We start from the raw sequence: 27,057 nt of genomic DNA on the forward strand, positions 1-27,057 counted from the left end.
ACTACTGTCAAAAAAATTGTGAAGGAAAACAGTCGGTGCTGTGTCAAACATCTATTAGCTTAAATCAAAAAACCAAAAAAAACAGTAAAATTATTAGTAATCTAAACAAAATGAGTGCTTCAAAAACCGTGTCTAAAGGGTCTGTGAACAGTACAACGATCGTGACGGACGACGTAGACGAAAGCTCAAAGCCGGAATTTATTTATGGTGGTCCCTTCATTAAAGTAGAAAAACCATCGCCGATAATAGACACAGCCACTCCGTTCAATTTGGAACTACAGGGAACATTTAAAAAGTACGTTTAAAATTATCAATAAACCATTATTAGTATGTTATTAAAATAAATACATGTCTGTTATCAGATAGAACAGAAAAAAATTCTACACAGGTACACCGCTCATCTAGTGTTAAGTGGGTACTGGAAGACATAAAAACCGCAACGTGAATGTCGCCATTCATCCTGAGATATGAGATTTTCATCTCAATTGTCTCAATATAGTCAGTCTGACTATCTTTATAATCATAAAAATAATGATCAGATAAATTTAAGCTTACCGATTGCTCATACAATCTATTTATTACTGCCATGCTGTTCATTTCTGCATCAGAGCAATTAGACAATTGGCTATTCTAATAAAATTGAGACATGGATCTAAAATGAACATTCACATTATTTCTGTCACTATCACTCAACACCAATTGAGCTGTTAGCTCATATACTCAACGGCTTAAAAAACCTGAAAAGTTTACCAACCAAAAAAGTGTGAATAAAAGAGGTGCCCAAGAAAGTTAGACCACGGTGAATAACACAACTGTATCTTTAAAAAATATGTTTTGAAATCATAAATTAATACGTTGTAGCATGCTCATATTAACTGAGAGATAAAACTGTAGTTAAGTCCACCTTTATACTATCTACTATATAAAGTTATAAATAAATAAATAAATAAATAATATGAATGATGTAATAATGAAAAAAAAAAAGCTGCTTTATGGTTGATCAATATATTGTTTTTGGCTATGGTCTTGGTCTTGTTAGGGCCTTGTCTTCTATTTGTAAAATATAATTAACTTCTAAAAATAGTTAAGATTTGTAAAAGCTACGCGCTTGTTGAATATCCTATTTAATTTCATACAAGCTTGCAGAGCCCGGATAGCTCAGTCGGTAGAGCATTGGACTTTTAATCCAAGGGTCCAGGGTTCAAGTCCCTGTTCGGGCGGCATTTTTTTGCTTTTTTCTTTTAATAATCATTGTACCACTCGACCATTTTTTTTATTATTACATTAGAAATGGAATACTAAATTATTATAATATGTATTGGATAATTTTGTGTACTTATTAGTAAACTCCGCCTAGTTCATTACTAAAGGTATTTAAGAAACTATGAGTCATAATAGTTACTAAACAAACCGCAAGATGGCACTTTTATCAACAAACAAATGCTAAGATTTTATTTTGATGAACTTATTAGCAAATAACCTGGTACAGTTACATGAACGAATACTAACATTAAATAAAAGTTTTCATGGACATCATCTACAATTTTGTATGAAAATAAAAACAATATAAAATGTTATTCTGTCATTTATTTCAATGCATAAATCGTATTTCGTATTCTGTCTCGATCCTCAGATGTTTTCCCCGGGATACGCCCTTTGCAGCTCCTTGTTGGCCTTGTAGAATAAATCCCAGAAGGCCATTCTCTCACTAAAAGGTCTGGAGCCCACAGTGAGCTCCTTGCCCAAGTTTAGGAAAGGTTTCGTTTTAGTATCAACAATCGGAGTCCATTTTACCGGTATTAGTTCTGTAACTTCCGGCGTAGGGTTTCTGAAAAGAGAAAAGATCTGTTTTAGAAGGAATGTTCGGATAAGGCAGTAAGGCACGTCCTACGTGATGCGAAGCAGTAATGCGTTTCTGTTTGAAGGGCAGAGCAACCGTTGTACTGTAAAAACTGAGGCCTTAGAACTCATGTCTAAAGGTGGGTGACGGCATTTACGTTATAGATGTCTATGGGCTCCGGTAACCACTTAACACAAGCAATTAAAAAAAAAACTTCTACGGTTTTTTTTTTTTTTTTTTTTTTTTATTGCTTAGATGGATGGACGAGCTCACAGCCCACCTGATGTTAAGTGGTTACTGGAGCCCATAGACACCTACAACGTAAATGCGCCACCCACCTCGAGATATAAGTTCTAAGGTCTCAGTATAGTTACGACGGCTACCCCAGCCTTCGAACCGAAACGCATTACTGCTTCACGGCGGAAATAGGCGGGGTGGTGGTACCTACCCGTGCGGACTCCCAAGAGGTCCTACCACCAGTGATTACGCAAATTATAATTTTGCGGGTTTGATTTTTATTACACGATGTTATTCCTTCACCGTGGAAGTCAATCGTGAACATTTGTTGAGTACGTATTTCATTAGAAAAATTGGTACCCGCCTGCGGGATTCGAACACCGGTGCATCGCTTCATACGAATGCACCGGACGTATTATCCTTTAGGCCACGACGACTTCGTTAGTTTAGAGTAATCAAGAAAAATCCCGTAATAACGCGTTGTAATGTATATGCTACTGAAGATATAATCTAAGGAAGATTGAGACTGGCGACCGTCGATACGACGTCGATGCAGTATCCTAAGAGATATTTAGCCGACCTCACATAATACGCGATGAAGGCTCTCTCTCTCTCTCTCTGTCTCTTTTCCTAGCTATTTATCCCACATGGTGGTGGAGTCAGATTTCCCTATTCTACTCCTTCACTTCGCTTTGTCTTGGATATCTTCCTCAGCAACATTGCCTTCCCTTTTGTCCCTCAGCACTACATCTTTCCATCTTGTCTTAGGTCTACCTTTAGGTCTCCGACGGGGGAGGTCGCGCAGTAGTGCCAAATTTCCGACGTAATCTATACTAATATTATAAAGCTGAAGAGTTTGTTTGTTTGAACGCGCTAATCTCAGGAACTACTGGTCCGATTTGAAAAATTCTTTCGGTGTCAGATAGCCCATTTATCGAGGAAGGCTGTATAACATAACGCTAAGACCAATAAAAGCGGAGCACCAATAAAAATATTGTCACTTTCTAAGTAAATGAAGAGGCGGATAAAATTTAGCGTTATGCCAAAGTAGCTATTCCACGCGGGCAAAAGCTAGTATAATATATAATATACTAGCGACCCGCCCTCGCTTCGCTTCGGAAACTGTAATTTATTATTGATTTCTCCACTGTTTAGTGGATGTTATTATACATATTATAAACCTTCCTCTTCAATCACTCTATCTATTAAAAAACGCATCAAAATCCGTTGCGTAGTTTTAAAGATTTAAGCATACATAGGGATATAGGGACAGAGAAAGCGACTTTGTTTTATAGTATGTAGTGATGCGCGATAATGGCAAGGAGAAGAATAGTTTTGTATGCGTTCACAACTCGCGGAAACTGATAAAAACACTCACCCGTATTTAACGAAATTAGTCCACAAGGTCGTCATCACATCGACCATTCTGACGTCAGCATCATCAGTTTCGATGTTCAGATACGATATATCGAACAGGTAACCCAACTCGTCAGCGTGCACGGCCCCTCCCACGGTAATGTTATCTCTGACCCTGACATAATTCCTCCCTCCGACATAAGAAAACAGGTAAAGGAAGATATCGCCCGAATTGTTTTCAATGAATCTGTCGATGCTTCTGTACGAAGGATGGTTGTACATAATGTCGGAATCGAAATTGACCACGTCCAGTTTTGATTCGATGGTCACCTCGTCGTCTCCGAAGTAAAAGTGCTGTACAATGTCTTTCATTCCGTTGAACTTGTCATTGTCAACGTCGAACGCGTCGAATAGCTTGGTCTCGACAACGTTGAGATTTTTGAAGTAATCGTTATCGCCGCTCGCGTGTATAATGAGTCTTTCGTGCTCATTGAAACCTATCAATACTTGCACATCCCTAGCGTTACGTACGTCCGCGGTGATCCAGTTCTGGTCAATAAATCTTTCGACGCCTTCGAAGCTTTTTTCGACGCATGGCCTTACGTTCAATTCGATGCCCAAATCGAAAACGGCAGCTATGACCAAACTGGGGTCTACTTGGGCTAAGAAAGCAATGGCAGCGTTTAAATCGTCGGTGATGTACCCCAGTTTTTCGGCTATCAAAATTGGTGCGTTTCTCGAAGGCTCGTAAAAGACTGGCGACAGTGTTGTCCCGCTCTGTATGATGGCCTTATGGAAAAGCTTCTCTTTATTATACATTAGGTGGAAGTCCACAGCGATAGCACCAGCGCTTTCGCCAGAAACCGTGATCTTGTTGCTGTCGCCCCCGAAATTATGGATGTGCTCCTTGACCCATTTCAAAGCTAGGAGCTGATCTTTGAAGCCCTGATTGCCCGGCACCTCAGGGATGTCCAGACACATGAAACCGTACGGCCCAAGCCTGTAATTCAACGTGACCAAAATAACGTCGTGCTTTACCAAGAATTTGGGACCATAGACGTGTCTTCCGAAATCGCCATGTCTGAAACTGCCCCCGTAGATGTAAACCATGACCGGGACAGGGTTCTTTGATGTCGCTGAAGGGGGAACGTATACGTTGAGATGTAGACAATCTATGGTGCCAATGTAGACGCCAGTGGCTTCGTCAATTTGAGGGCATATCGCCGAATCATCGTAAGCTTCTAATACCCCATCAAATTTACCATATGCCGTTGCGTCCTAAAACAAAAAACATCTTGGTTTGAATTGAGTATAATATGATAGAGGATCTTGCATTATAATGGTACAACGTTGGCCATATCAGGTTATATTTACTAGAAACTTTATGGCCTACCTCATGGAATGTACTAGTATTATTCAAATTATTGTCCTGTCCAATTTTTTCAATATTAATTTTTTAATTTTTTTTTAAATATTGAATTGTCATCGGTCCTTTATAAGTATACTAAATTTCGAGTTAATCCAACGTTTTGAAGGGGGTCAAAATCATGTTCAAAGATTCCGTTACATACTAACATACGTCTGAAACTAATAAAAGCGTATTAAAAACCACTTACCCCAAAAGGATTGCTAGCGTTGACTTTTCCAAAGGGTATACCCAAGAACATGGCGTAGTCCCCATCGTTCGCCCTCAGACCCTTGATCAGGCCCAGCTCGGTCTCAACCAGAGGGTCAATTCTGGCCAAACCTTGGCTTTCGTTGACCAAATATAAAAGAATTTGGACAGCAACAAGAACACGTCTCCGAGCCGACATGTTGAAGTGTATCTGATAAATGTCTGAGAACCGCTAGTGATGCGATATTTTTTATTATCATGTGATGATAAATCTTATGACGGTTTTTCTGTCGGCAAACCTTTACTGATAACGGATTGTAAGTCTTTCCCAATCACCGGACCCTCGATGTAGTAGATGAGAAATAAAATTTACGTTTCGCAATACTACTTTATATATCTTCGTCGCGCCGATGACTCCGTAAAATAATACACAATCTAATAGATGTGATCGAAATCTTGATAAAAACGATTAATTAAAAAAGATGATTCGCCTGTTTATTTAATTGGTTACTGTTAGACAACGAAATCTTTTCAATTGCAATCATGACAATAATAATGCGAGTAATATACACAGATAATAGATAAATTTGATAAAATTTCAACGACGATTGTTACATTCAAGAAGGCCTTTTAATTCCCCCGATTTTAGCATGATTTCGCAATCTTTATTCTGAAATAATCTTCTTCTTCACAATTAAAACTAACTTTAAATCATTAATAATCGTGTAATAAAAATCAATCAATTTGCTCAATTACTGGTGGTAGGACCTCTTGTGAGTCCACGCCGGTAGGTAGGTACCATCACCCCGCCTATTTCTGCCGTGAAGTAGTAATGCGTTTCGGTTTAAAGGGTGGGGCAGCCGTTGTAACTATACTTGAGACCTTAGAACTTATATCTCAAGGTGGGATCTCAAGGACTTATAGAAATATGTTACCCCAATAGCCAGACAGTTTTAATGGTTCTTACATCTTGCCAGACAGACACATTGAGAACCCGCTGTAGGTGCGAGCGCGAGGTAGGAACTGTTCAAGCGAGTGTGAGTGAGACAGAGTGTTAGTCTATTGTGATCTTTTAAGATACCCAATAAAAGAATAATTTTATTACGTTCATAGCAATGTTAAAGAAAGTAAAAAAATGTTATTTTAATATTATAAAGTACAAACAAAATATTATTACATGTCAAAGAAAAATATTTAATCGTTCTTATAATTATCCTCATTGTCGTCGATATTTTCATTATCTTCATCGTCGCTACTACACCAGACAATGACTTGATTGTCATTATCAATATCGCCTTATCCATCAGTTTCTGAAAAAAGTTAAGAAAAATTATACAATTTGAATAATTAAAATTTTATGTACCTACATTAATTTTGTCTAAATAATTACATACCTGATTGAGTTTTGAGCGAATCTCTAACATAACTTGGTAGTCGATGAGCATCATTCCAAATGGTATATACATGATTTGATCGCAAAAAATTGCTGCAATAGCTCGCTTTTACAAGGTGGTAGATTGCTAACGTAAAAAATTCGCAATCACTTTCGGTCAAAAGCTTCGTTTACATCAGAGACTGTATAGGAGTAGATGAATATTTGAAGTCGAGCAGCATCAACATTGTAAGCATTGCATATAAATCTCTGAATGATATTATAGATGTTGTTGTTGATCTAAATTATCAATGGATTCGCTGTTACGGAAATTCTTGCTGGTACTCTGGATATATTTTTTAACGTTTTGTATTCCTGATAATTTAATTTTCTTTTCCTGAAGAACGCAGGATAAATCCCATAAATTATAACGTGCCTGTGTCTAAGGGTGCCCCTGGTATGCTGATGTTACATGAGTCGCGTCACTCCCCAAAAGGTGGTCTATGGGTCGAGAGAAAGGTCCGAGTCGCACCACTTCTAGACACGTCACCACCGGTAGACAACCGGTGAACAGGAGACTCTGTGAGGAGGATCTCTGATGTGCAGTAAAAGATCGCAATAGATAGATCTCTGTGAGGACAACTGATGTGCAGTAAAAGATCGCAATAGACTAAGCACTCTATCTCACTCACACCCGTTTGAACAGTCGCTACCTCGCGCTCGCACCTACAGCGGGTTCTCATTGTGTCTGGCAAGATGCAAGAACCATTAAAACTGTCTGGCTATTGGGGTAACATATTTTTATAAGTCCCTGAGTAACATAATATATAAAATTCAGGTTTTATAATATAACGAAAGTATAATTAAAATTTATTAAAGTTTAGGGGTGTCTGGCAGGAGGTAGCAACTGTAAAAAGTGTTCGGCAATGGAAATCGTGATTTCTAAAGATATTCTGGAATAAATAATAATAAAAAATAACTTTATACTTTAACGAATTTAAGGTACTATTTTATATACCTTTACTGCTTGTTACCTGCCCAAGTAACCACAATCGAACTTGAACATATATACTCAAGATGTTTAGTTATATTTATATTTATTAGAGGAATAAATGTGCTTTAATATAACTTACATCGCTCGAGTTCGGCGGAAAACGGGACAATTTTGCGTTCCAGGGTTCATTTCGGGGACACCGGGACTCGTAATTATAAAAAGGGACAGTCCCGATCAAAACGGGTCGTCTGGACACCATGACCTCATTATGAGCTCACTAGAATAGGTAGGAAGAAAAAAAAGGATTTTCTAGTCATCATTCTAAGACCCTAAGGTCATAAGAGACCTATATACCCTGCCTCGATAACCAATTTGAAACATATTTTTCCAGGAGCTTCGCATATTATTCACTGAAAGAGAGACTGCCAGTGATCCTAACGAAAATCATAGATTATTTATCCAGAGAGGGATCTAAAATTAAATCCACGCACGGCGCGGTGAGTGTAAGCTTTGTTAACTTCTGGGATTAAAGTCATTAAATTTTTTACTGGTGGTAGGACCTCTTGTGACTCCGCACGGGTAGGTACCACCGCCCTGCCTATTTCTGCCCTGAAGCAGTAATGCGTTTCGGTTTGAAGGGTGGAGCAGCCGTTTTAACTATACTGAGACCCTAGAACTTATATCTCAAGGTGGGTGGCGCATTTACGTTGTAGATGTCTATGGGCTCCAGTAACCACTTAACACCAGGTGGTATGTGAGCTCGTCATGCATGGAGGTAATATCTACCCTCCATATGTAAATAAATGGGTCTGCGGAGGGACTTCGGGTCCCTCTGTATTTTGTACCGCATGTTCCATGGGGAGTGCTCTGAGGAATTGTTCGAGATGATACCAACATCTCGTTTTTACCATCGCACCGCCCGCCACCGGAGTAGAGTTCATCCATACTACCTGGAGCCACTGCGGTCATCCACAGTGCGTTTCCAGAGGTCTTTTTTGCCACGTACCATCCGGCTATGGAATGAGCTCCCCTCCACGGTGTTTCCCGAACGCTATGACATGTCCTTCTTCAAACGAGGCTTGTGGAGAGTATTAAGCAGTAGGCATCGGCTTGGCTCGGTTCCTGGCATTGCTGAAGTCCATGGGCGACGGTAACCACTTACCATCAAGTGGGCGGTACGCTCGTCTGCCTACAAAAAAAAAAAAAAAACGTACCATCCGGCTATGGAATGAGCTCCCTCCCCTCCACGGTCTTTCCCGAGCGCTATGACATGTCCTTCTTCAAACGAGGCTTGTGGAGAGTATTAAGCGGTAGGCAGCGGCTTGGCTCTGCCCTTGGCATTGCTGAAGTCCATGGGCGACGGTAACCACTCACCATCAGGTGGGCCGTATGCTCGTCTGCCTAGAAAGGCAATAAAAAAAAATACAAAATAGTGTAGTGTAGTACATATCAACTCGGACATTTACAGGTTATTATTCAAAATGCCTATTTCTTTTTGGCTTAGTACTTGGGACTTTGGCTTATTAAGTGTTTACAGGGGCCTATAGACATCTGCAACGTGAAAGCTTACCTACACCCACATCGATATAAGGTCGAACTATCAATTGTAAATCTATCCCATCCTGCTTAGGGTCACAAATAGGCAGGGGTATCTACTCTTGCGAGTTCCCCATGCGTCTAACGGTAGTAAATGTTGCTTCACCATCGTAATACGCTGGTATGGTTCATTCTCCGGCGACTTCCTTAATCACTTTTCAAAAGAAAACAGCCAAAAGAAGAGATGGATTGGTGGCATTCTAGGCCTACACCAAACAGCTAAATCTCCATCAACCTTCAAAGAAGATGAACAGCAATATAAGGATTCGCTGAAGTTTTTCGTTTGGCCCACAGAGCGACGAAGACATACTTTCGTATATACAATACGTGACCAAGTTAAAAAACGATTTGGTCACCAACAAGCAGTACGATCTGCTGACGGTCGACACGCCCGAGGCGAGGAGATGGAACCAGTGGATCGAGGCATTGGACATCAAACACTACTTCACCAATGTGTGGGTGTTCACGGAGTGCTACGTTTACCGGAGGCTCAGGGAGGGCTGTGAGCTAAGGTGAGTGTCTTCAAGATATGTTGGTAGGATCTCTTGTGAGTCCGGGCGGGTAGGTACCACCGCCCTGCCTATTTCTGCTGTGAAGCAGTAATGCATTTCGGTTTGAAGGGCAGCCGTTGTAACTATACTGGGATCTTAGAACTTATATCTCAAGGTGGGTGGCGGCATTTACGTTGTTGATATCTATGGGCCCCGGTAAGCACTTAACACCATATGGGCCGCGAGCTCGTCCACCCATCTAAGCAATAAAAAAAAGACAATTTAAAAACCGACAGAGAAACCAACAAGAGATTCATTTTTCTTGACTTACGAAGGTAATTTGAACTAAACAGAATGCACATTGTCCAAATGTGGATAACCGTTTTTTATAATTATGGTTAGCCCGGCGTTGGGTTTAGTCCCAAATGAAGTCGCTCGGAGTGAAATTTTGTTTGGGTTATCTAAAGTGTGCCATGTTACTAAGGGTGAAGGAGTGGTATGCTGCTACGGCGTATTGTGAGTCTAAAGGCTTCGTCAAACAGAACGAATAATTAGCGCCGCGTACTCAACGTCGCGCTCTTCTAATTGACTAGATGAGTCTAACGCTCCTTGACGCAACGCATTCGCCAAATCATAGTGTCTTTCGATAGCAGTGTGAAAATTTAAAAGTATTAAGAAATCGAGTGATTCAGAAGTGGCATTGTATAAGCATGGGTATTTTCTAACTATTTATATCATTTTTTCGGGCATTATCTAGTATTTTAATACACATTCACTCGGACGCTAAAATAAAATTTGTAAGAAATTACAACGCCTGACGTCGAAGCGTCCTAACGCCGCGACAGAGCGCTGCGTACTTACAGCGCTGGGGCTCTGTTTGACGATATGTTACCATAGTAATACAACACATCTCGGCGTCATAGCGCGGCGTTAGTTTAGCGCTCTGACGCGCGCTAATTACGCGTTCTGTTTGACGAAGCCTTAAAGGCATAGAGAGCGCCGGCTTGCGCGTAAGCTTAACAGCTGTTTGGAGATGTCAAATATTGTGACCCCGTAATGTATTACGAACGTAGCTGGCGGGCGACTAAGCTTTTTTTCAAGATGGTCCAACCCTTTGTATTACATTGCGTGCTATCCAACATCATAGACGGTCTCCAAATTTTATTGCTACCAAACAGTTGGACTAACTCTTTTCTTATTATGATTTTTTCCTACCTATAGGGTAAAGCCGAGATAGATGCCCCACTTTTTGAAATAGTCATGTAATTTTGAGAATATTAATTTTATACGAATAATTTCCATTAATGTAGTTAGCTCAATCCTTAATGTTTAATTAGTGTTAATTTTTTTAAACCTATCAAATACATATTTTGCAGAAACTCGTTTTTCGTAGAACCTTTTTTTGGAGGATAGATGCCTACCTGTATGGATAGTTGCCCCACCAAGAAAATACTGAGTAGGATAGATGCCTGCAGTGCAGGATAGATGCCCTTTATACCGTGTAAACGAAAAAACTAATCCAAATATTAAGAAGTTCTATTCCTAACAGAGCAATTGTCTCCAAGAAACATGGGTCATAATATTATTAATAAAAAAATTGGATTTTTTAAGTTTTTTTTTTTTTATTGCTTAGATGGGTGGACAAGCTCACAGCCCACCTGGTGTTAAGTGGTTACTGGAGCCCATAGACATCCACAACGTAAATGCGCCACCCACCTTGAGATATAAGTTCTAAGGTCTCAAGTATACCTATAGTTACAACGGCTGCCCCACCCTTCAAACCGAAACGCATTACTGCTTCACGGCAGAAATAGGCAGGGCGGTCGTACCCACCCGCGCGGACTCACAAGAGGTCCTACCACCAGTAAGTCTTTGAATGTTTATAATTAAAAGATAATTCTCATATCACACAAATGATCATAATTAAATTTTTAAAGCGTTAAGTAAGCGTAAGCTAAACTACATTTTTTTTAGTTTCAACATGCATTATCCTATTTTTTTATTAAATTAAATTTTACAAATATTTATTCAACAAAAATATAAATTCTTAATTGTTTATAAAATATTCAGATTAAGTGTCAATGTGTACATTGCAAAATCATATTTTTTATATTAAATTAACACAATAAAGATATCTTTATTATTTTGTCAAATTAAAGTTTAACTGGATAGTGCTTTCCATTTTCCACATCTTCTACATCATTTCTGAAAAACACGTTACATGTAGCTAGTTCTGAAACATTAAACATTGAATCCAGTCGGATTGCGACTTCGTATTTTTATAGTTTTCAAAACATTCAATGCAGATATATTTACATGCGTTTTAGGTTTATCCCTTAGATTTCTTTAGGGGCAAATCTATTGTTTTATTTCCTTTCATTTTATAGTTAAGTGGATTGTCTTCATATTCGCTGCTTGAACTGTAAATCATTTATTTGTGTTTTATGTTTTCGTGCCATATTTCAGCTATATTCTGAAATGGCAGAGTATAGAGGGATAGATGCCCCTAAAGGCACCTATACCCCAAAAAATCAGGGCAACTATCCTTTGTGATAAGGATAGATACCCAAATTTTTTGTAAATAAATTATAAACATAATAGCATTTATTTACACCTAGATGCAGACTCAATGAACCAATATATTCACGTAGTAAAAAATATAATGGAATTTTACACTAATTATAAAGTTATACCACGCTAAATATTAACCTTTAAATCTTTGACGTGTTCGTGAAATTCCGCGCGGAGAAAATTACATGCACGAGGAAAACACTTCGTCACCACGCGATTCTCAAATGGTACATAAGGTATAGGGTGACTGTGGTTCCTACTTATTCAATCAATTTTTTTTTATGAGTGCGGGAAGTTAGGTTTTTAGAACATGAGGCATCTATCCCGCTGCGGCATCTATCCAGGTTTTACCCTACTGATAGCCTTGAGAGGCTATTTCAGCTTCACCCTAACGTCGCTCACGGGATTCAAACCGGAAGTATTGCTAACACTGGTCCCAGCAAGAGCAGTGCTTCGCAAAATCTACCACCGGATCGGAAACGCGACCCACTGGAAAGATCCGGCAAGGAACTCAGTGGGTTGTGTCTATAAGTTAATTTACTTAACGGGAACGATGATCGGTGCTTGTGGTACCTAATAACACCGTTAATGGATCGGGAGGATCCGTAATGACGTGTTTAAGGTTAATATGATATAGTTTAATTCACGACTTCTGACTTTCGCAACAGATACGACTTAACACGTTGAGCGCCACATGAAAAATGGAGTATTTTCATTCAGGCCACGGTGCTCACCGGTGACTCTTATCTTACTGAACCGTTCGGGTCATGAGGGCCACCCGTGAGCCACGTGAGGGTTCCAACGTAAACGCTTCCTACAAGCCAAATACTATAGCTATCAAACAAAACGCGTATGGAAATGAGCCGCGTGGCCCGTTAGCCGAACCAAATGCTTTGGTTTTCGAATCCAATAGAAAATTGTAGTTTTTATCAAGCCTTTTAAAATATTTAAAAAACTAGACGGTAAAAGTCGTTAATTTTTATCTTTTTTTTTTATTGCTTAGACTGGAACCCATAGACATCTACAACGTAAACGCGCCACCCACCTTGAGATATAAGTTCTAAGGTCTCAGTATAGTTACAACGGCTGCCCCGCCCTTCAAACCTAAATGCATTACTGCTTCACGGCAGAAATAGGCGGGCTGGTGGTACCTACCCGTGCGGACTCACAAGAGGTCCTACGAGCAGTAAGTATCTTCCGTGCAAATTATCGCATTTTATAAATTTTGGAATGTAAATCTCAAGTTGATAAAAATTACTGATTCCCTGATTTTGGCTTGGCCCGAATGGTAGGTATAATAAGCTAGCTAAATAATATTTTTCATATCAAGCTTGGATTGACTAATGAGGGAAACGCTTGACATGAAAAAATTGAGAATAACTCAAGCAGCATCGTATTCCTAGCAATAAACAAGAAAATAACAGACGCAGAATTTTCTAGAAGGCTCCCATGTTAATTTTCAGCAAAACTCTCAAGAATTTCGATCCGTTCGCTGACCAAAAGCAGAAATCGTTCGAAGGAAGCTTGGAGCTGATGTGTATTGTGGCCGATAAGCTAGTTAATATGTTATCTAAGAGCGATAAAGATAAATGTAAAAGTGATTTTGTTACTTTGCTGAAGGTGAGAAAAAAATTACAGCCCCGTCATAATTTGATGTTGGATCTGATCGCTTAATAATTTCAGGCACAACTTTAAGGCAATGGATTCGCTCGATCGAAAAGCCTAATGGAATCCATAAACACTATAAAGATGCCACCAGTGACTTAAGTTTCTAAAGCACTGGTGCAATGGTGGTATACGTTGTGGTGGTCACTTGTGGTAAGACGACTTGTGATGTGATAATGGTGGTATACGCTGTGGTGGTACGTCACTGGTAGGTGCTAAGATTTCTTGTGAGCTCACACGGTAGGCTGTGGTGGTCACTGGTGGTAAGACGACTTGTGATGTGATAATGGTGGTATACGCTGTGGTGGTACGTCACTGGTAGGTGCTAAGATTTCTTGTGAGCTCACACGGTAGGCTGTGGTGGTCACTGGTGGTAAGACGACTTGTGATGTGATAATGGTGGTATACGCTGTGGTGGTACGTCACTGGTAGGTGGTAAGATTTCTTGTGAGCTCACACGGTAGGCTGTGGTGGTCACTGGTGGTAAGACGACTTGTGATGTGATAATGGTGGTATACGCTGTGGTGGTACGTCACTGGTAGGTGGTAAGATTTCTTGTGAGCTCACACGGTAGGCTGTGGTGGTCACTGGTGGTAAGACGACTTGTGATGTGATAATGGTGGTATACGCTGTGGTGGTACGTCACTGGTAGGTGGTAAGATTTCTTGTGAGCTCACACGGTAGGCTGTGGTGGTCACTGGTGGTAAGACGACTTGTGATGTGATAATGGTGGTATACGCTGTGGTGGTACGTCACTACGGTAGGTGATAAGATTTCTTGTGAGCTCACACCGATAAGTTCTAGCAACTTGCCTATTTCGGCCATTTTGAACGATGCAACCTTACAGATGTTCAAATATCACTGCTAGTACCGGATTTTCTATCTTATCACATCTTTTTTATTTATTGCACAGATAGTTGGACGAGCTCACAGCCCACCTTTTGTTGAGTAGTTACCGGAGCCCATTTCCTCCATATTCCGCAAAATAATTATTGGAGATCATTGTTTTAGTAACTATACTGAGACTTTAGAACTCATATCTCAAGGTGGGTGGCGGCATTTATGCTGTAGATGTCTTTGGGCTCCAGTAACCACTTAACACCAGGTGGACTGTGAGCTCGTCCACCCATCTATCCCATAAAAAAATTTTAAAGTGGGTCGCGTTTCCGATCCGGTGGTAGATTCTGCGAAGCACTGCTCTTGCTGGAGCCAGTGTTCGCAACACTCCCGGTTTGAGCCCCGTGAGCTCACCTACTACCCCGGTGAACCTAGAAGAACCCCTCAAGGTTACTAGAAGAGGTAGGAAAAAAAGTGATTGACTCGAAACATATTCCAGCTCTGTCTGTGGGCCAACAAATGCGATTTGTCGTTGTCCAGTGGCGAGCAAGTGTTTTTGAACGGGAACAATGCTGACGGAAAAGCTACGACATCAAACATCATAGATCCATTCCAAATGATTCTCGATTTTAAGGATAAGGTTCGTGAGCTTTGTTTTGTAGCTTTTAAATGTATACGTCGGCTGTAAGCGAACTTTTTTCCATAGACAAGAACTTGTGACATCTTACGCCAGAAAGAACCCAGAGGTTAATAATGCCAAATTTTTGCCAAACTTTTATCGTTTAATTCTTTGCATATAACTAATATGTTTTTTAACCGACTTCAAAAAAGGAGGAGTTTCTCAATTTGACTGTATATTTTAATATTTTCTATGTTTGTTACCTCATAACTTTTGACTGGGTGAATCGATTTTGATGTTTCTTTTTTTATTAAAAAGCTGACGCGTCCCGTGCGGTCCCATTTCAATTTAGTTTAGTTTTGATAATGGTATACACGAGAAAACCATATAAGTCTTAAATTTGGCTTAAGTACGTGCGCGATAAATATATGAATAACTCAATAACTCAATATCACGCCAACCGATTTCGATGTCTTTAGTGTATATTAATTTGTTTAGGAATATCTTTTTTTTTTAGTCTATTTGAAGTCGGTTTTTGTTAAAGCATGTCTCATCATCATCATCATCATCATTCTCCTGCCCTTCTCTCAGTCACCTGGGGTCTGCGCAACATGTCTTCTCCTTCCACACTCTTCTATCATATACCGTTTCTTCGCTCACTCCCCTCTTACCCATATCGTCTTTCACGCAATCTATCCATTTTTCCTTAGGTCTACCTCTTCCTCTATATCCTTCCACATTCATAGTTAACATTTTCTTATCGACCTCATTGTGATTTCGTCTCATCACATGTCCATACCATCCCAAACGCGCACTTCTCAGCTTCTCTGTCACAGGTGCCACTTTCAGACTTCCTCGAACATATTCGTTCCGTATTCTATCCATTCTCCATCGTAACATTCGCATCTCTGCCGCATGCAATCGTCTTTCATTGTTAAAGCATGTCTATTTACAGTTATTCTTAATTATGTTCGAAATACACATTTACTCTGGAATAGCTTGGTTGAGAGACGGCCTGTAGAATTTCTCCATTTTCTTTCAGTTATTAGTTGATGATACGTCAAAAATAGTCGATCAGGTGACGAATAAAGCTGAAGCCATGATGAAGAACTTAGAGGCGGTAAGTTTGTTAAGCTTTACACGGGGTATACCTTATCGAAGGGCGAATGGGAATTTGGTATAGGCCGCGCCAATAAAGAAACGAATCGAAAATGGCCTCTATGTACCTGCACTGACAGATGGTAGGGTCAGCAAATAAAAAGAAAAAACGCAAGTTGTTTATTGTAAAAAAAAAATAAAAAATAAAAAGAGAATGTACTTTATTTTACTTTAGTGCCCTAATAACAATAATAACAAATAATAATAACTGTTTACGCTATCTGCAATGGATACATCGCATTAATATTTATGAACGTAATTGTGAGCGCATGGGGGGGGCGGTTGGGGGGATGCTATCTTCACTAGGGCTCTGAAATTGCGATACTTTAAGACAAATAATTTTTCTGTATGGAAACTAACGACATCTTGTAGTGGATGTCCCTAAACTTATATGTTGTTAAAGTTATGGCATTTGATTATTGTATAACAAAACAAAGAAAAAAAAATCATACAAGTCTTAATTTGTTATAGACAAATCGATTAAATTTTATCAATTTGTGGTTTCTGAAAATTTACAAAATCCTTCATAACAAATAAAATATAGGATGATACGTAATATGTTACTGCCATCTACAGGAGCAATGAGAAACTAATCGAAGCGAAGCCATCTAGTGGCCGACGCCCGTAAACATTTTTGTTGAGTGCCCTTTTTTTTCCTACCTAAGCTGATAGCCTTGAGAGGCTATTTCAGCGTAACCGTAACTAGTAGGTGAGCTCACGGGGCTCAAACCTGACGACGATGCTAACACGAACCCTAGTAAGAGCCGCGTTTCGCAGACCCACTGAGAAGATCTGGCGAGAAACTCAGTGGACTGTGTCTATGGGTTAAAGAGTGCTCGAGTTGCTTATTTATAATTAATTATAAGTGAACCTAGGATTTTCACGTTTTCATCTACAAGTTAACACAGAGAGGTGTCCACTTTCAGAACGCAACCGTAAAATATCAGTGCAGTTGTAACAGGCTGGCGACACTCGCCGGGATGACAGTCTGTAAAGACGAGGTTATTATATGAAATATAATATGTATATAATTTTTTTAGTGGTGAGATGTGTGGACGAGCTCACAGCCCACCTGGTGTTAAGTGGTTACTGGAGCCCATAGACATCTACAAAATTCACGAAGTTAAATGTGCAAAAGCAGATGATGATATGTGCATTTTCAATGGAAACGTTCAAAATGGGTCATTTGACCCGTTAAGGTATGTTTAGTGTTGAGCGATTTTCTTTTAGTTTTTGGAAAAAAAAAATTTTTTTCTCTCTTTTGTAAAAGCTTTTGGTTTTAGTTAATTTTATTTATAGTATGTAGTTTTTGTTAGAGTTTTTCGCGTCTAGACGCGACCCGCTTCGACTACCCTCATCAGTTTTGTATTGTCTTCTCATTTCATTTGTGGTCTAAGCCAATAACCTATTTATTGTCGATCGAGCACAATAATAGTAATAATAATAATAGTAGATTAATTAGGGTAATTGTTTAATGTCAGTCAAATTACTTACTTACATTATAAATTAGATTAGTTATCGTTATCGTGTTGTTTTGTCGTATAGTTAAAGAACATTGTGTACAAACTCAGCACATTTGTCTTGTTTAGTCGTGGGCACATGACTTATGTTGTAAGCCAGTTTTTTGTGTATCTTTTTAGCTTCTAATGAGTATTGTGTGCCTAATAAATAAATAAGTAAAGAAAGAAAGAAAGAAAGACAGAAAGAAAGAAATGAATGAATAAATAAATGAAATGATGGATGAATGAATGAATGAGTAAATAAATAAATAAATAAATAAATAGATGATACCTGGTAAATGTTCCCAGCCGGCTTCGGCTGCGGACGGCGCCAAAGGCTCTCCGCCCGAGACGCCCGCTGCTGAAGCCGCTGATGTCCCTTGTCCGACAAAGATGACATCACCTCAGCACGTCATGTTCGGTGAGTACGTGGCTTAAATCACGAAATGACTCGAAAGGTTTCTCTTTCACGTGTCCCTCTCTTATTAAGTTTAGGGTCGCCTTCTCAATTGTTCTTCGGACTTGTTTCCGCCGCCGGCGTGTTGAAGCCGCTTGCCCAAAACACCTCATTTCGGATCCTCCCGATCCACTAACGGTGCTTTTAGGTACCACAAGCACCGATCATCGTTCTCGTCGAACCCGAACGAAGGGCTCGACGAGTAAATTAACCCACAGACACAGCCCACTGAGTTTCTCGCCGGATCTTCTCAGTGGCTTGCGTTTTCGATCCGGTGGTAGATTCAACGAAGCACGGCTCTTGCTAGGGCCAGTGCTAGCAACACTCCCGGTTTGAGCCCCATAAGCTCACCTACACGTCAAAGAGAAGCTGAAAAAGCCTCTCAAGGCTATCAGCTTAGGTAGGGAAAACAAAAAGGAGCCGCTTGTGGTGCAAGACATGATTGAGGGTACAGGTTGTTAGCAAATCCCACCCTTCCTGGTTCAGCCTTTGCTCGCCCACCTGTCCTGGTGAAACTGGAAAGGCCTTTGGACCACCAGTAATCTTGCGAGGAATGGCGACGTCTGGTGACCACCAACAGAGCTGATGACCACGACCACTCAGCCAAGAGTGCAAACGACTAAAAATAACTCGTATTATGAAGTGGTTTATAGGAGCCAGTTTGTACCAACAAAGTAATCATCAGTACAAAACATTGACAAAGTTTTTGCTTCACGTATTGATATTATATAAATGTATCTATATATCTAATAATATATGTACTATAATGTTACAGATATAGTATGCGATAATGCTGGGTACGAGTTATTCGCCGATTTGTGTTTAGCACATTTTCTGATATCACAGGGGATCGTGCAAAAGGTAAAGCAGTATATCGAGGGGTGAAAGGCGATTTGGTTTAGGGTCCGTTCACACAGACCGGCTCAGAGAGCATCGGTCCGCTTTTTTCTTTTCACATAGACCGGGTCGTATACGTTTGGAGCCGGAGCGAAGTTGCCAACTATTTCACATAGACCTGCTGAATGAGATTTGAAAGGGGATGCGCACGCAATCAGAGCCGATCGGCTACGCAAGCGAGAAAGAACGCGTAATCGGAGCCGATCGGCTACGCGAGCGAGAAAGAACGCGTAATCGGAGCCGATCGGCTACGCGAGCGAGAAAGAACGCGTAATCGGAGCCGATCGGCTACGCGAGCGAGAAAGAACGCGTAATCGGAGCCGATCGGCTACGCGAGTGAGAAAGAACGCGTAACTACGCGAGCCGATCCGTTCCTCTTATTATTTCACACGCATCGGGTTCAAGAATTCTTAATGACAAAAAAGTGCACATGCAAAAATAAACTTTACTAGAATTACTCAAAACTCTGTTTCGAACGTGATAAAAGTCTGCTCTCCTCTCCGAGCCGGTCTGTGTGAACGGACCCTAATACGCGACATTTATCGACATCAACAGTTCGATGTTTCTAATTGAACTACAATTAAGTTTACTCCATTCAAATATCTGAAGAAGTTTTTTTTTGTGATGATCATTTTTCTAAATTTTAAACTTTAAATGGCTCTGATGTAAAGTTGCAATAATGTCGCTTAAACCAAATACACTTTCACCTCTCGATATGTATTAATTAATTTAATTAATTTTGTAGTCAAAAATTCAATTCAATTATTCAAACATTCAATTATTTATAAAAAAAAATATTCGTTTTTAGATTCGGTTCCACGTGAAGAACATACCTTGGTTTGTGTCTGACGTCACGCCCGTAGATTTTAAGTGAGTACATATTTTATTTTACTAGTACATTAAGAGGCACAATATGAATTTTTTTTGAGGTAAGTGCAAATGTTGTCTCTTAAAATTTGATTTAAAAATTCATATACAATAATACCACGGTAGATCGGTTCCGCGTTATAGGAAACGCGTTGTAGAGGTATTCTCGCATAACGCGCTCGTATGACCCCATATAACGCGTTATGTTCAAATATAACCAATGTTTTTATAACTCAAAAACTAGGAACATAATTGTAATAGATTAATTTTATTTCATTGTATAACAACACAATTGACACAATGTGCAAAGGTACACGAATATTAATTGTGAACTGAACAAATAATTATAAATTTCACAGTACAGAAATATAACGTGTGAATTCCCCGCGTTATAACAGGGGAATACCCGTGCTATATATAATACGAGGGACTGAAAATCGCGTTATATGAACATGCGTTATAAGAGTACCGTGTTATAGGCGGATTACTAGTGGCCTTGTGTTAACTGGTTACCGGAGCCCATAGACATCTACAACGTAAATGCCGACACTCATCTTGAGATTAATTGAGTTCTAAGGTCTCAGAATAGTTACAACGGCTGCCCTTCAAACCGAAACGCATTACTGCTTCACGGCAGAAATAGGCAGGACGGTGGTACCTACCCGCGCGGACTCACAAGACGTCCTACCACCAGTAAGAACCTTCTTTTGGTGTTTCTTTTACTTCATTCGTATTTTGATTAACATTATAAATTTAATTTTTTTTTATTGCTTATATGGGTGGACGAGCTCACAGCCCACTTGGTCTTAAGTGGTTACTGGAGCCCATAGACATCTACAACGGAAACGCGCCACCCACCTTGAGATATAAGTTCTAAGGTCTCAGTATAGTTACGAAAATACCTAAATAAAAAAATACTTATAAGACATTATTTGATGATACCAAAGAAAGTTTATAGTCGTGTCCCCACCCTGATCCCCCTACCAGCGGCTTCTCCCCTGCTAAAGTCACCCCGGATATAACGTTCCCAGGTGGGTGATCGACTCATGCCTCAAAGCCAGCTACAGGAGAGAAGTCCCCCAGCAGCCGACAGGTTTGAGACACATTCGTTTATTTCCTAAATGCTTAATGTGTGATTTCCTAACCGGATAAACTTTGTTGATACGCTTTTATTAGTTTCAAACGTATGTATGTTAGTATGTAACGGAATCTTTGAACATGATTTTGATCTCCTTCAAAACGTCGGATTAACTCTAAATTTGATATTACTTATTAAGAACCGATGACAATACAATATAAAAAAAAAAAATTAAAGAAAAAAATTTAAATTCAACTAAAAAATGAAATATAAATAATAATTTGAAATAAAACTAACAAAATACGCCTTTATAGAAAATCCAACTAAAAAAATAGAAAATAAATTCGATTTAAAATAGTGAAAGAAAAAGTTATTTTATTGTAAAAAAGCGTGGGGTAAAAAACACGACATTTTGGATCCTCCCGATCCATTAACGGTACTTTTAGGTACCTCAAGCACCGTTAACCTTCCTTGCGACGAAGGGCTCGACGAGTAAATTAACCCACAGACACAACCCGTGAGCTCACCTACTCGCCCGGAGAATCAAGCATAACCCCTCGCGGTTACCAGAACAGGAAGGAAAAAAACCACTTAGATGGTGCTCCTTACTTCTACCATTTATGAATGGAAGAATAAGAAATGCTGCGCTGGTGGGATTAGGACAATAAGATTATTATAATTATAATTACATATTATAAATAAATAAATAATAAACATTTATTAACAGTCACGCCACGTTAACTGGTCCCGTGATAAGTTCCTAAAGAGCTTGTGTTACAGGTACCAGATAACGGATATAAATGTAAGATTTATAATATACACATACATATTATATTTAATATACATCCATAAGCCTGGAAAATACATTTTATATCTTATATATAAAAATGAATTGCTGTTCGTTAGTCTCGCTAAAACTCGAGAACGGCTGGAGCGATTTAGCTAATCTTGGTCTTGAATTATTTGTGGAAGTCTAGAGAAGGTTTAAAAGGTACATAGATATGAAAATGCTCGGAATTAAATAAAAATAACAATTTTGTTTTTCCTTTGATGTCCCCTCCCGTCGGACGGATTCCTTTTGTTTGTTTTAAGTCTATTTTATACAAAAGCTTAGGTTTTTATTTATCGATTGAGGCACTACGAAGTCTGCCGGGTCAGCTAGTTTATCACTGCTAGTTTATCATACAAATATCTTCTTCGGCGGGATTCGAACTCGCGACCCTCTTGTGTAGTGACCATGTCACTTACCACGACACCAGACGGCCCTTAAGATCGATGATTCGTGTATGTTGTCGACAGAAGCGGCCGAGGGCGAGGTCCCCCCCGAGCCGGAGCCCCCCCGGGTGATAGGCGCGGACAATCTGCGCGCCCTGGCGGAGCAGTGGACCAAATACGTAGACGAAGGCACATTTGTAGTATTGGTAATAGTATTTTATATTTTTTGCCATTAATACTGTTACGCGCTGAGGTTCGGGATAAATAAAAACCGTATTCAACACTTAAAACACTTCACTAACACTTTAAAATTCTCAATTCGCTTCTTCCGCTTCGCTTCAGGTGATCCGTTCGCTGTTTCGCTTCGAGTAGTTCCGATTACTGACTGACTGCGTGCCATCTCTACAACGCTTTTATAACCGATACCTCATCCCTAGAATTATCGATCATATTCCACACATTTCGAGTATTGTGTTTCCGCTATCTGACAATATATGGCGTTGTACTTCTCGAGCGTTCTAGGTGCTTCGATATTCGTTCGACTATCCGAACGATAGATGGCGTTATTCTTACCGGCGTAACAATACTTTAATGATATACCTACACAGGGTATGTTGTTTTAATATTACAATTGGATGTGGCGGGTAGCCATCATACAACGCAAGATAATTGACAGATGCCTGAATCTCGCTTACGACATTTTCAAGATAAGCCTGCATATATACAAGTTCCGGACAACAACATTCGGACCGTCGGTCTACCGAGCAAATATCACTCGCTACTCGAGAGCAATAAAATGAAAAAAAGACATGATATAGATAGACATACAACGAATTGACGGTCATCTTTTTTTAAAGTCAGTTAATTTTGTGAGACCTTAGAACTCATATCTCAAGGTGGGTGGCGGTATTTACGTTGTAGACGTCTGTGGGCTCCACCCATCTAAGAAAAGATTTTTTGAAGTGAAACTTCTTTAGAATCGTTGTGATTTTAAACTCGATGAAACGAAAAAATAAGTCCATAGAGACAAAACACATAAATGTATAGGATTCAGCCGGCGAGAGAATGAGATAGAACACATTAGACGTTCTCGTTCTCCTCTTATTGCGACTCTTCGTAGCATCCCTACTATCGTCTACTGAACATTGTCCATATGTATGCTGCTGTGTAGTGGGATAGTCAGTATATCTATATCTTATTTATAAGTTTCACTTCTACCGTGTGTGACTTGCACACAGCCACACTTTTTTTTTTGGATCCTTATTGTATTACATTCGTATATTTTGGTTACAGCACGACGACTTCTGGACCTCCCCCCACGTGTACAGGGACATGAAAAGGCACGCGCCCTCTCTGTACCGCCAGCTGCAGTACGCGGTCGCGCTGCTGTTTAAGGGCGACCTCAACTACAGGAAGCTGCTCTGTGAGAAGAACGTGCCACCCACCAGTGGGCTGGAGGCCGCCTTGCAGGGTGGGACACCGCTGCTCTCTTCTTCTTACTTTCCGAAGTGAAACTTCTTTTGGCGCGTCGAGAGTAAAATTTAATTCGCGACAGATTTGATACAATTTAGGAAGAGCCAGAGTGAGAAAATAACCGTGAATGAAGTGTACCACAATAAGTTTGCACGTTACCGAATGACCGTGGGTTGTTGCGAAACCTCCAGTTTTATTTTCATTTATACCTCGAATAGAACTTAAAATTAATATTTTTATAATAGGTAAGAAACTTCGTTCCTATCCGATTTCCCACGACATCACACATATTTTTTTAGTGTTTTAGTTCTTGTAGGAATAGATTCTAAATATCTTCGGATTCGTCTTTTCCAAAGTGTACTAGTTATTCCGGCGTCATAGTAACAGAAATCGACATAATAACTTCAGAGCGCCGCGTAGGGTATCATTGACCCATATGGCAGTCAAAGGGTTAACCCTAAACTCGAGTAAACAATCGACCCAAGTCCATTCCTGAGTCGGCCGGTGTGGTCCCGGGGCGACCGTGTGAATCCCTCGCGTGTCCTGCAGGCTTCCTCCCGGCTCCCGTGATCGCGGTGCGCACGGTGAAGGCCGACCTGATATGCGGGCTGCCGAAGGGTAAGTGGGACCAGCTGAACGCGCTCGACGACAAGTGGATGCAGAAGGGCGACTTCGGGTGAGTTTTACATCAACTCTAACTGTCGTGTTAACCTTAATTGACCTTAATTATCATCACTTGATTTCATCACCTAAATTATCATCACCTAATATTATCATCTAAATGATCATCACTTGATATCATCACGTAAATTATCATCATCTGATACCATCACCTAAATTATCATCACCTAAATCATCATCATCTGATTTCATCACCTAAAATCATCACCTAAATTATCTTCACCTGATGTCATTACCTAAATTAATTATCATCACCTAAATTAACCCAAGTTCAAATGTAATTACCATTAATACGAAACTTCATGAGTGGACAAATGTCAAAACGGCCGTCATAGCGCGCCGGTTGTATAGTATTTTTGAAGTGAAAACTTCTTTAGAATCGTTGTGATTTCAAACCGGATGCAACGGAAAAAACGACAGGTAAGAGACACAAATACAAAGAATGAGACAGAAATATACATACTATTTAATACAGCGCCATCTGTGAGATTTTTTAATACTAACGTGTGTATGAAAGCTCTTGTAGTGAATTTTAATTTAGGATTATACGTGAAATTAAAATATCAATTCACAGAGGGCGCTACCTTACAATTATTTACTAATGACAAAATTTTACATATACTTAAGACGTTTAGGATAATTGTATTTTAATTTTGGAAGGTTTCACTTCTACCACGTGTGAATTGCACATATGTTGTTTTTTTTGTTTTTTTATTGGATGGGTGGACAAGCTCACAGCCCGCCTGGTGTTAAGTGGTTACTGGAGACCATAGACATCAACGACGTACCCACCTCGAGATATAAGTTCTAAGGTTACAACGGCTGCCCCACCCTTCAAACCGAAATGCATTACTGCTTCACTGATGCAGAAATACGCAGGGTGATGGTACCTGCCCGCGCGGACTCACAAGAGGTCCTACCACCAGTAACAGACAAGGGTCGGAGGGTTAATTAATGCGGCTGAATTTATAATACCACGGCTTGTAACGTCTCAATGATCGAGCCACGAATCTATATTGTAATATTTTCCAGCGTGATTCAGTATTGCGGTAAAGTGGAACCACTAAAGGTAGCTGACCGGCCATGCGATCAGTACGGAGACGTCTGCAGGGGAGCCGGCTGTGGTCCACGGACCGATATGTGATCCTAAATAATCACAAAACATACATCAGACACGAAGACAAAGAATACAGACTTAAATAACACAGAAAGGTTCAGTATTGAGAACAGCGCGCATTGTAACACGCGAGGTCAACGACCGCGTGGTGTTATTTGTTGGCAACCGCGCAATGTATGAAGTTATTTATAACTACCTTACTATTTATAACTTCATTAACGTTTTAGATTTCGTCAACAAACTACTGTCTGTATAAACTTTAAATTTGTTGTAGATAGAAATAAATTTGAGTAGTTTTTTTTTTAAATAAATTAAATTTTATTGTAAAGGATTTGTGATACAAAGTTTATGAAACTTTGTCTGTATTAAATTTTATTTTAAGACGTTTTGGACTTGCGACGAACCTCGTCCAAGCTCTAAGATTTATATGCTTTTCCTAATTCTTCCCAATTTGATATTATTTCTTTACAACTGAGTTAGATTGACATTAATTGCATGATAAAAAATAAATGTATTATTATGACAAAACCTAACAAATACTATTTAGGTAGCTACAATTTTAGACAAGTAGCAAACTCGCTACATTATTTTTTACATATTTATCTAGCCATGAATTTGGCTAATCAACCTACTGCTTCTTTTGAGCAGGAAAAAAATATGACATTTATTAATTTGGAATCCGTTCCAAGTAATTTAAATTAAATCCTAAGACAACAGAGTTTACCTCTTGCAGTAAACGTGATTTATTTGGACACAACCCATCAACAAATAATGTTTCTTTGAAAACAACTGTGATCAACCTGGTGCATCAGAACTTACAAGGTTTGATGGGTAAAGAACTTGAAATTGATTTGTTCCTAGATTTTAATAAAGTCAATGTTCTATGTGTAACTGAACATTGGCTTAAAAAATATGAATTAAATTGTAATTTTAAAAATCACCAGGTTGTGAGTTCCTTCTGCAGAGAGAATGCTATACGAGGTGGCTCACTGATCATTGTTAATAAAGATTATAAATGTAAGGAACGTAGAGACATTGTGAGCCTCTCTGTGGAACGGATTATTGAAATGGCCTGTGTAGAGCTTGAGCGATTCATTGTTGTAAGTGTGTACAGACCTCCTGATGCGTTATATGATTCTTTTGAAAATATTTTGGAAAATGTATTGCTAAAGCTTTCTGTCTCTAATAAACAAATTTTTGTATGTGGTGATTATAATATCAATCTTTTAGAAAACACAAATACCACTATTAGATTCAGAACATTGTTAAAGTCATATAACCTCCCAAACTTATTTCTAGAGCCTACTAGGACAACGACCACATCGGCAACATGTTTAGATAACATATTTACAAATGTAACACCGATTAACAAAAAAATTATTAATCAATTAACATCAGACCATAGTGGACAATTTGTGTCTT

General features: G+C 39.4%; 3 protein-coding genes and 1 non-coding gene across 5 annotated transcripts in view; 3 read left to right on the forward strand and 1 right to left on the reverse strand.

Annotated features, from left to right (window-relative positions):
* Window positions 1-26,181, forward strand: LOC101744926 (damage-control phosphatase ARMT1). 2 transcript variants are annotated; one of them, XM_038019893.2, is made up of 15 exons: window positions 1-295; window positions 7,806-7,911; window positions 9,305-9,522; window positions 13,536-13,692; window positions 15,074-15,214; window positions 16,236-16,313; window positions 17,278-17,352; window positions 18,160-18,271; window positions 19,083-19,168; window positions 20,013-20,074; window positions 21,103-21,164; window positions 22,449-22,570; window positions 23,658-23,835; window positions 24,387-24,513; window positions 25,551-26,181. In XM_038019893.2, exons 1-15 carry the CDS (start codon window positions 111-113, stop codon window positions 25,660-25,662), a joined length of 1,821 nt encoding a protein of 606 aa, XP_037875821.1. In that variant the 5' UTR covers window positions 1-110; the 3' UTR covers window positions 25,663-26,181. The 2 variants fall into 2 exon arrangements, with proteins under 2 accessions (XP_037875821.1, XP_037875822.1); XM_038019894.2 differs by lacking the exon at window positions 17,278-17,352.
* The window catches only part of LOC101737713 (uncharacterized), a 232,945-nt gene that overhangs the window by 65,677 nt on the left and 140,211 nt on the right, over window positions 1-27,057 (forward strand). The gene's annotated exons all lie outside the window — the stretch shown is intronic.
* On the forward strand, window positions 1,148-1,220 carry TRNAK-UUU (transfer RNA lysine (anticodon UUU)). The gene has a single exon. It is a non-coding gene; the product is annotated as a tRNA-Lys (tRNA).
* On the reverse strand, window positions 1,570-5,416 carry ae49 (alpha-esterase 49). The gene is given in 3 exon segments (NM_001128313.2): window positions 1,570-1,828; window positions 3,456-4,711; window positions 5,050-5,416. Coding segments are annotated over 3 exon segments (1,653 nt in total). The 5' UTR covers window positions 5,248-5,416; the 3' UTR covers window positions 1,570-1,629.

The sequence above is a fragment of the Bombyx mori genome, chromosome 24 (assembly GCF_030269925.1).
Source record: "Bombyx mori chromosome 24, ASM3026992v2".
NCBI classification, from domain to species: domain Eukaryota; kingdom Metazoa; phylum Arthropoda; class Insecta; order Lepidoptera; family Bombycidae; genus Bombyx; species Bombyx mori.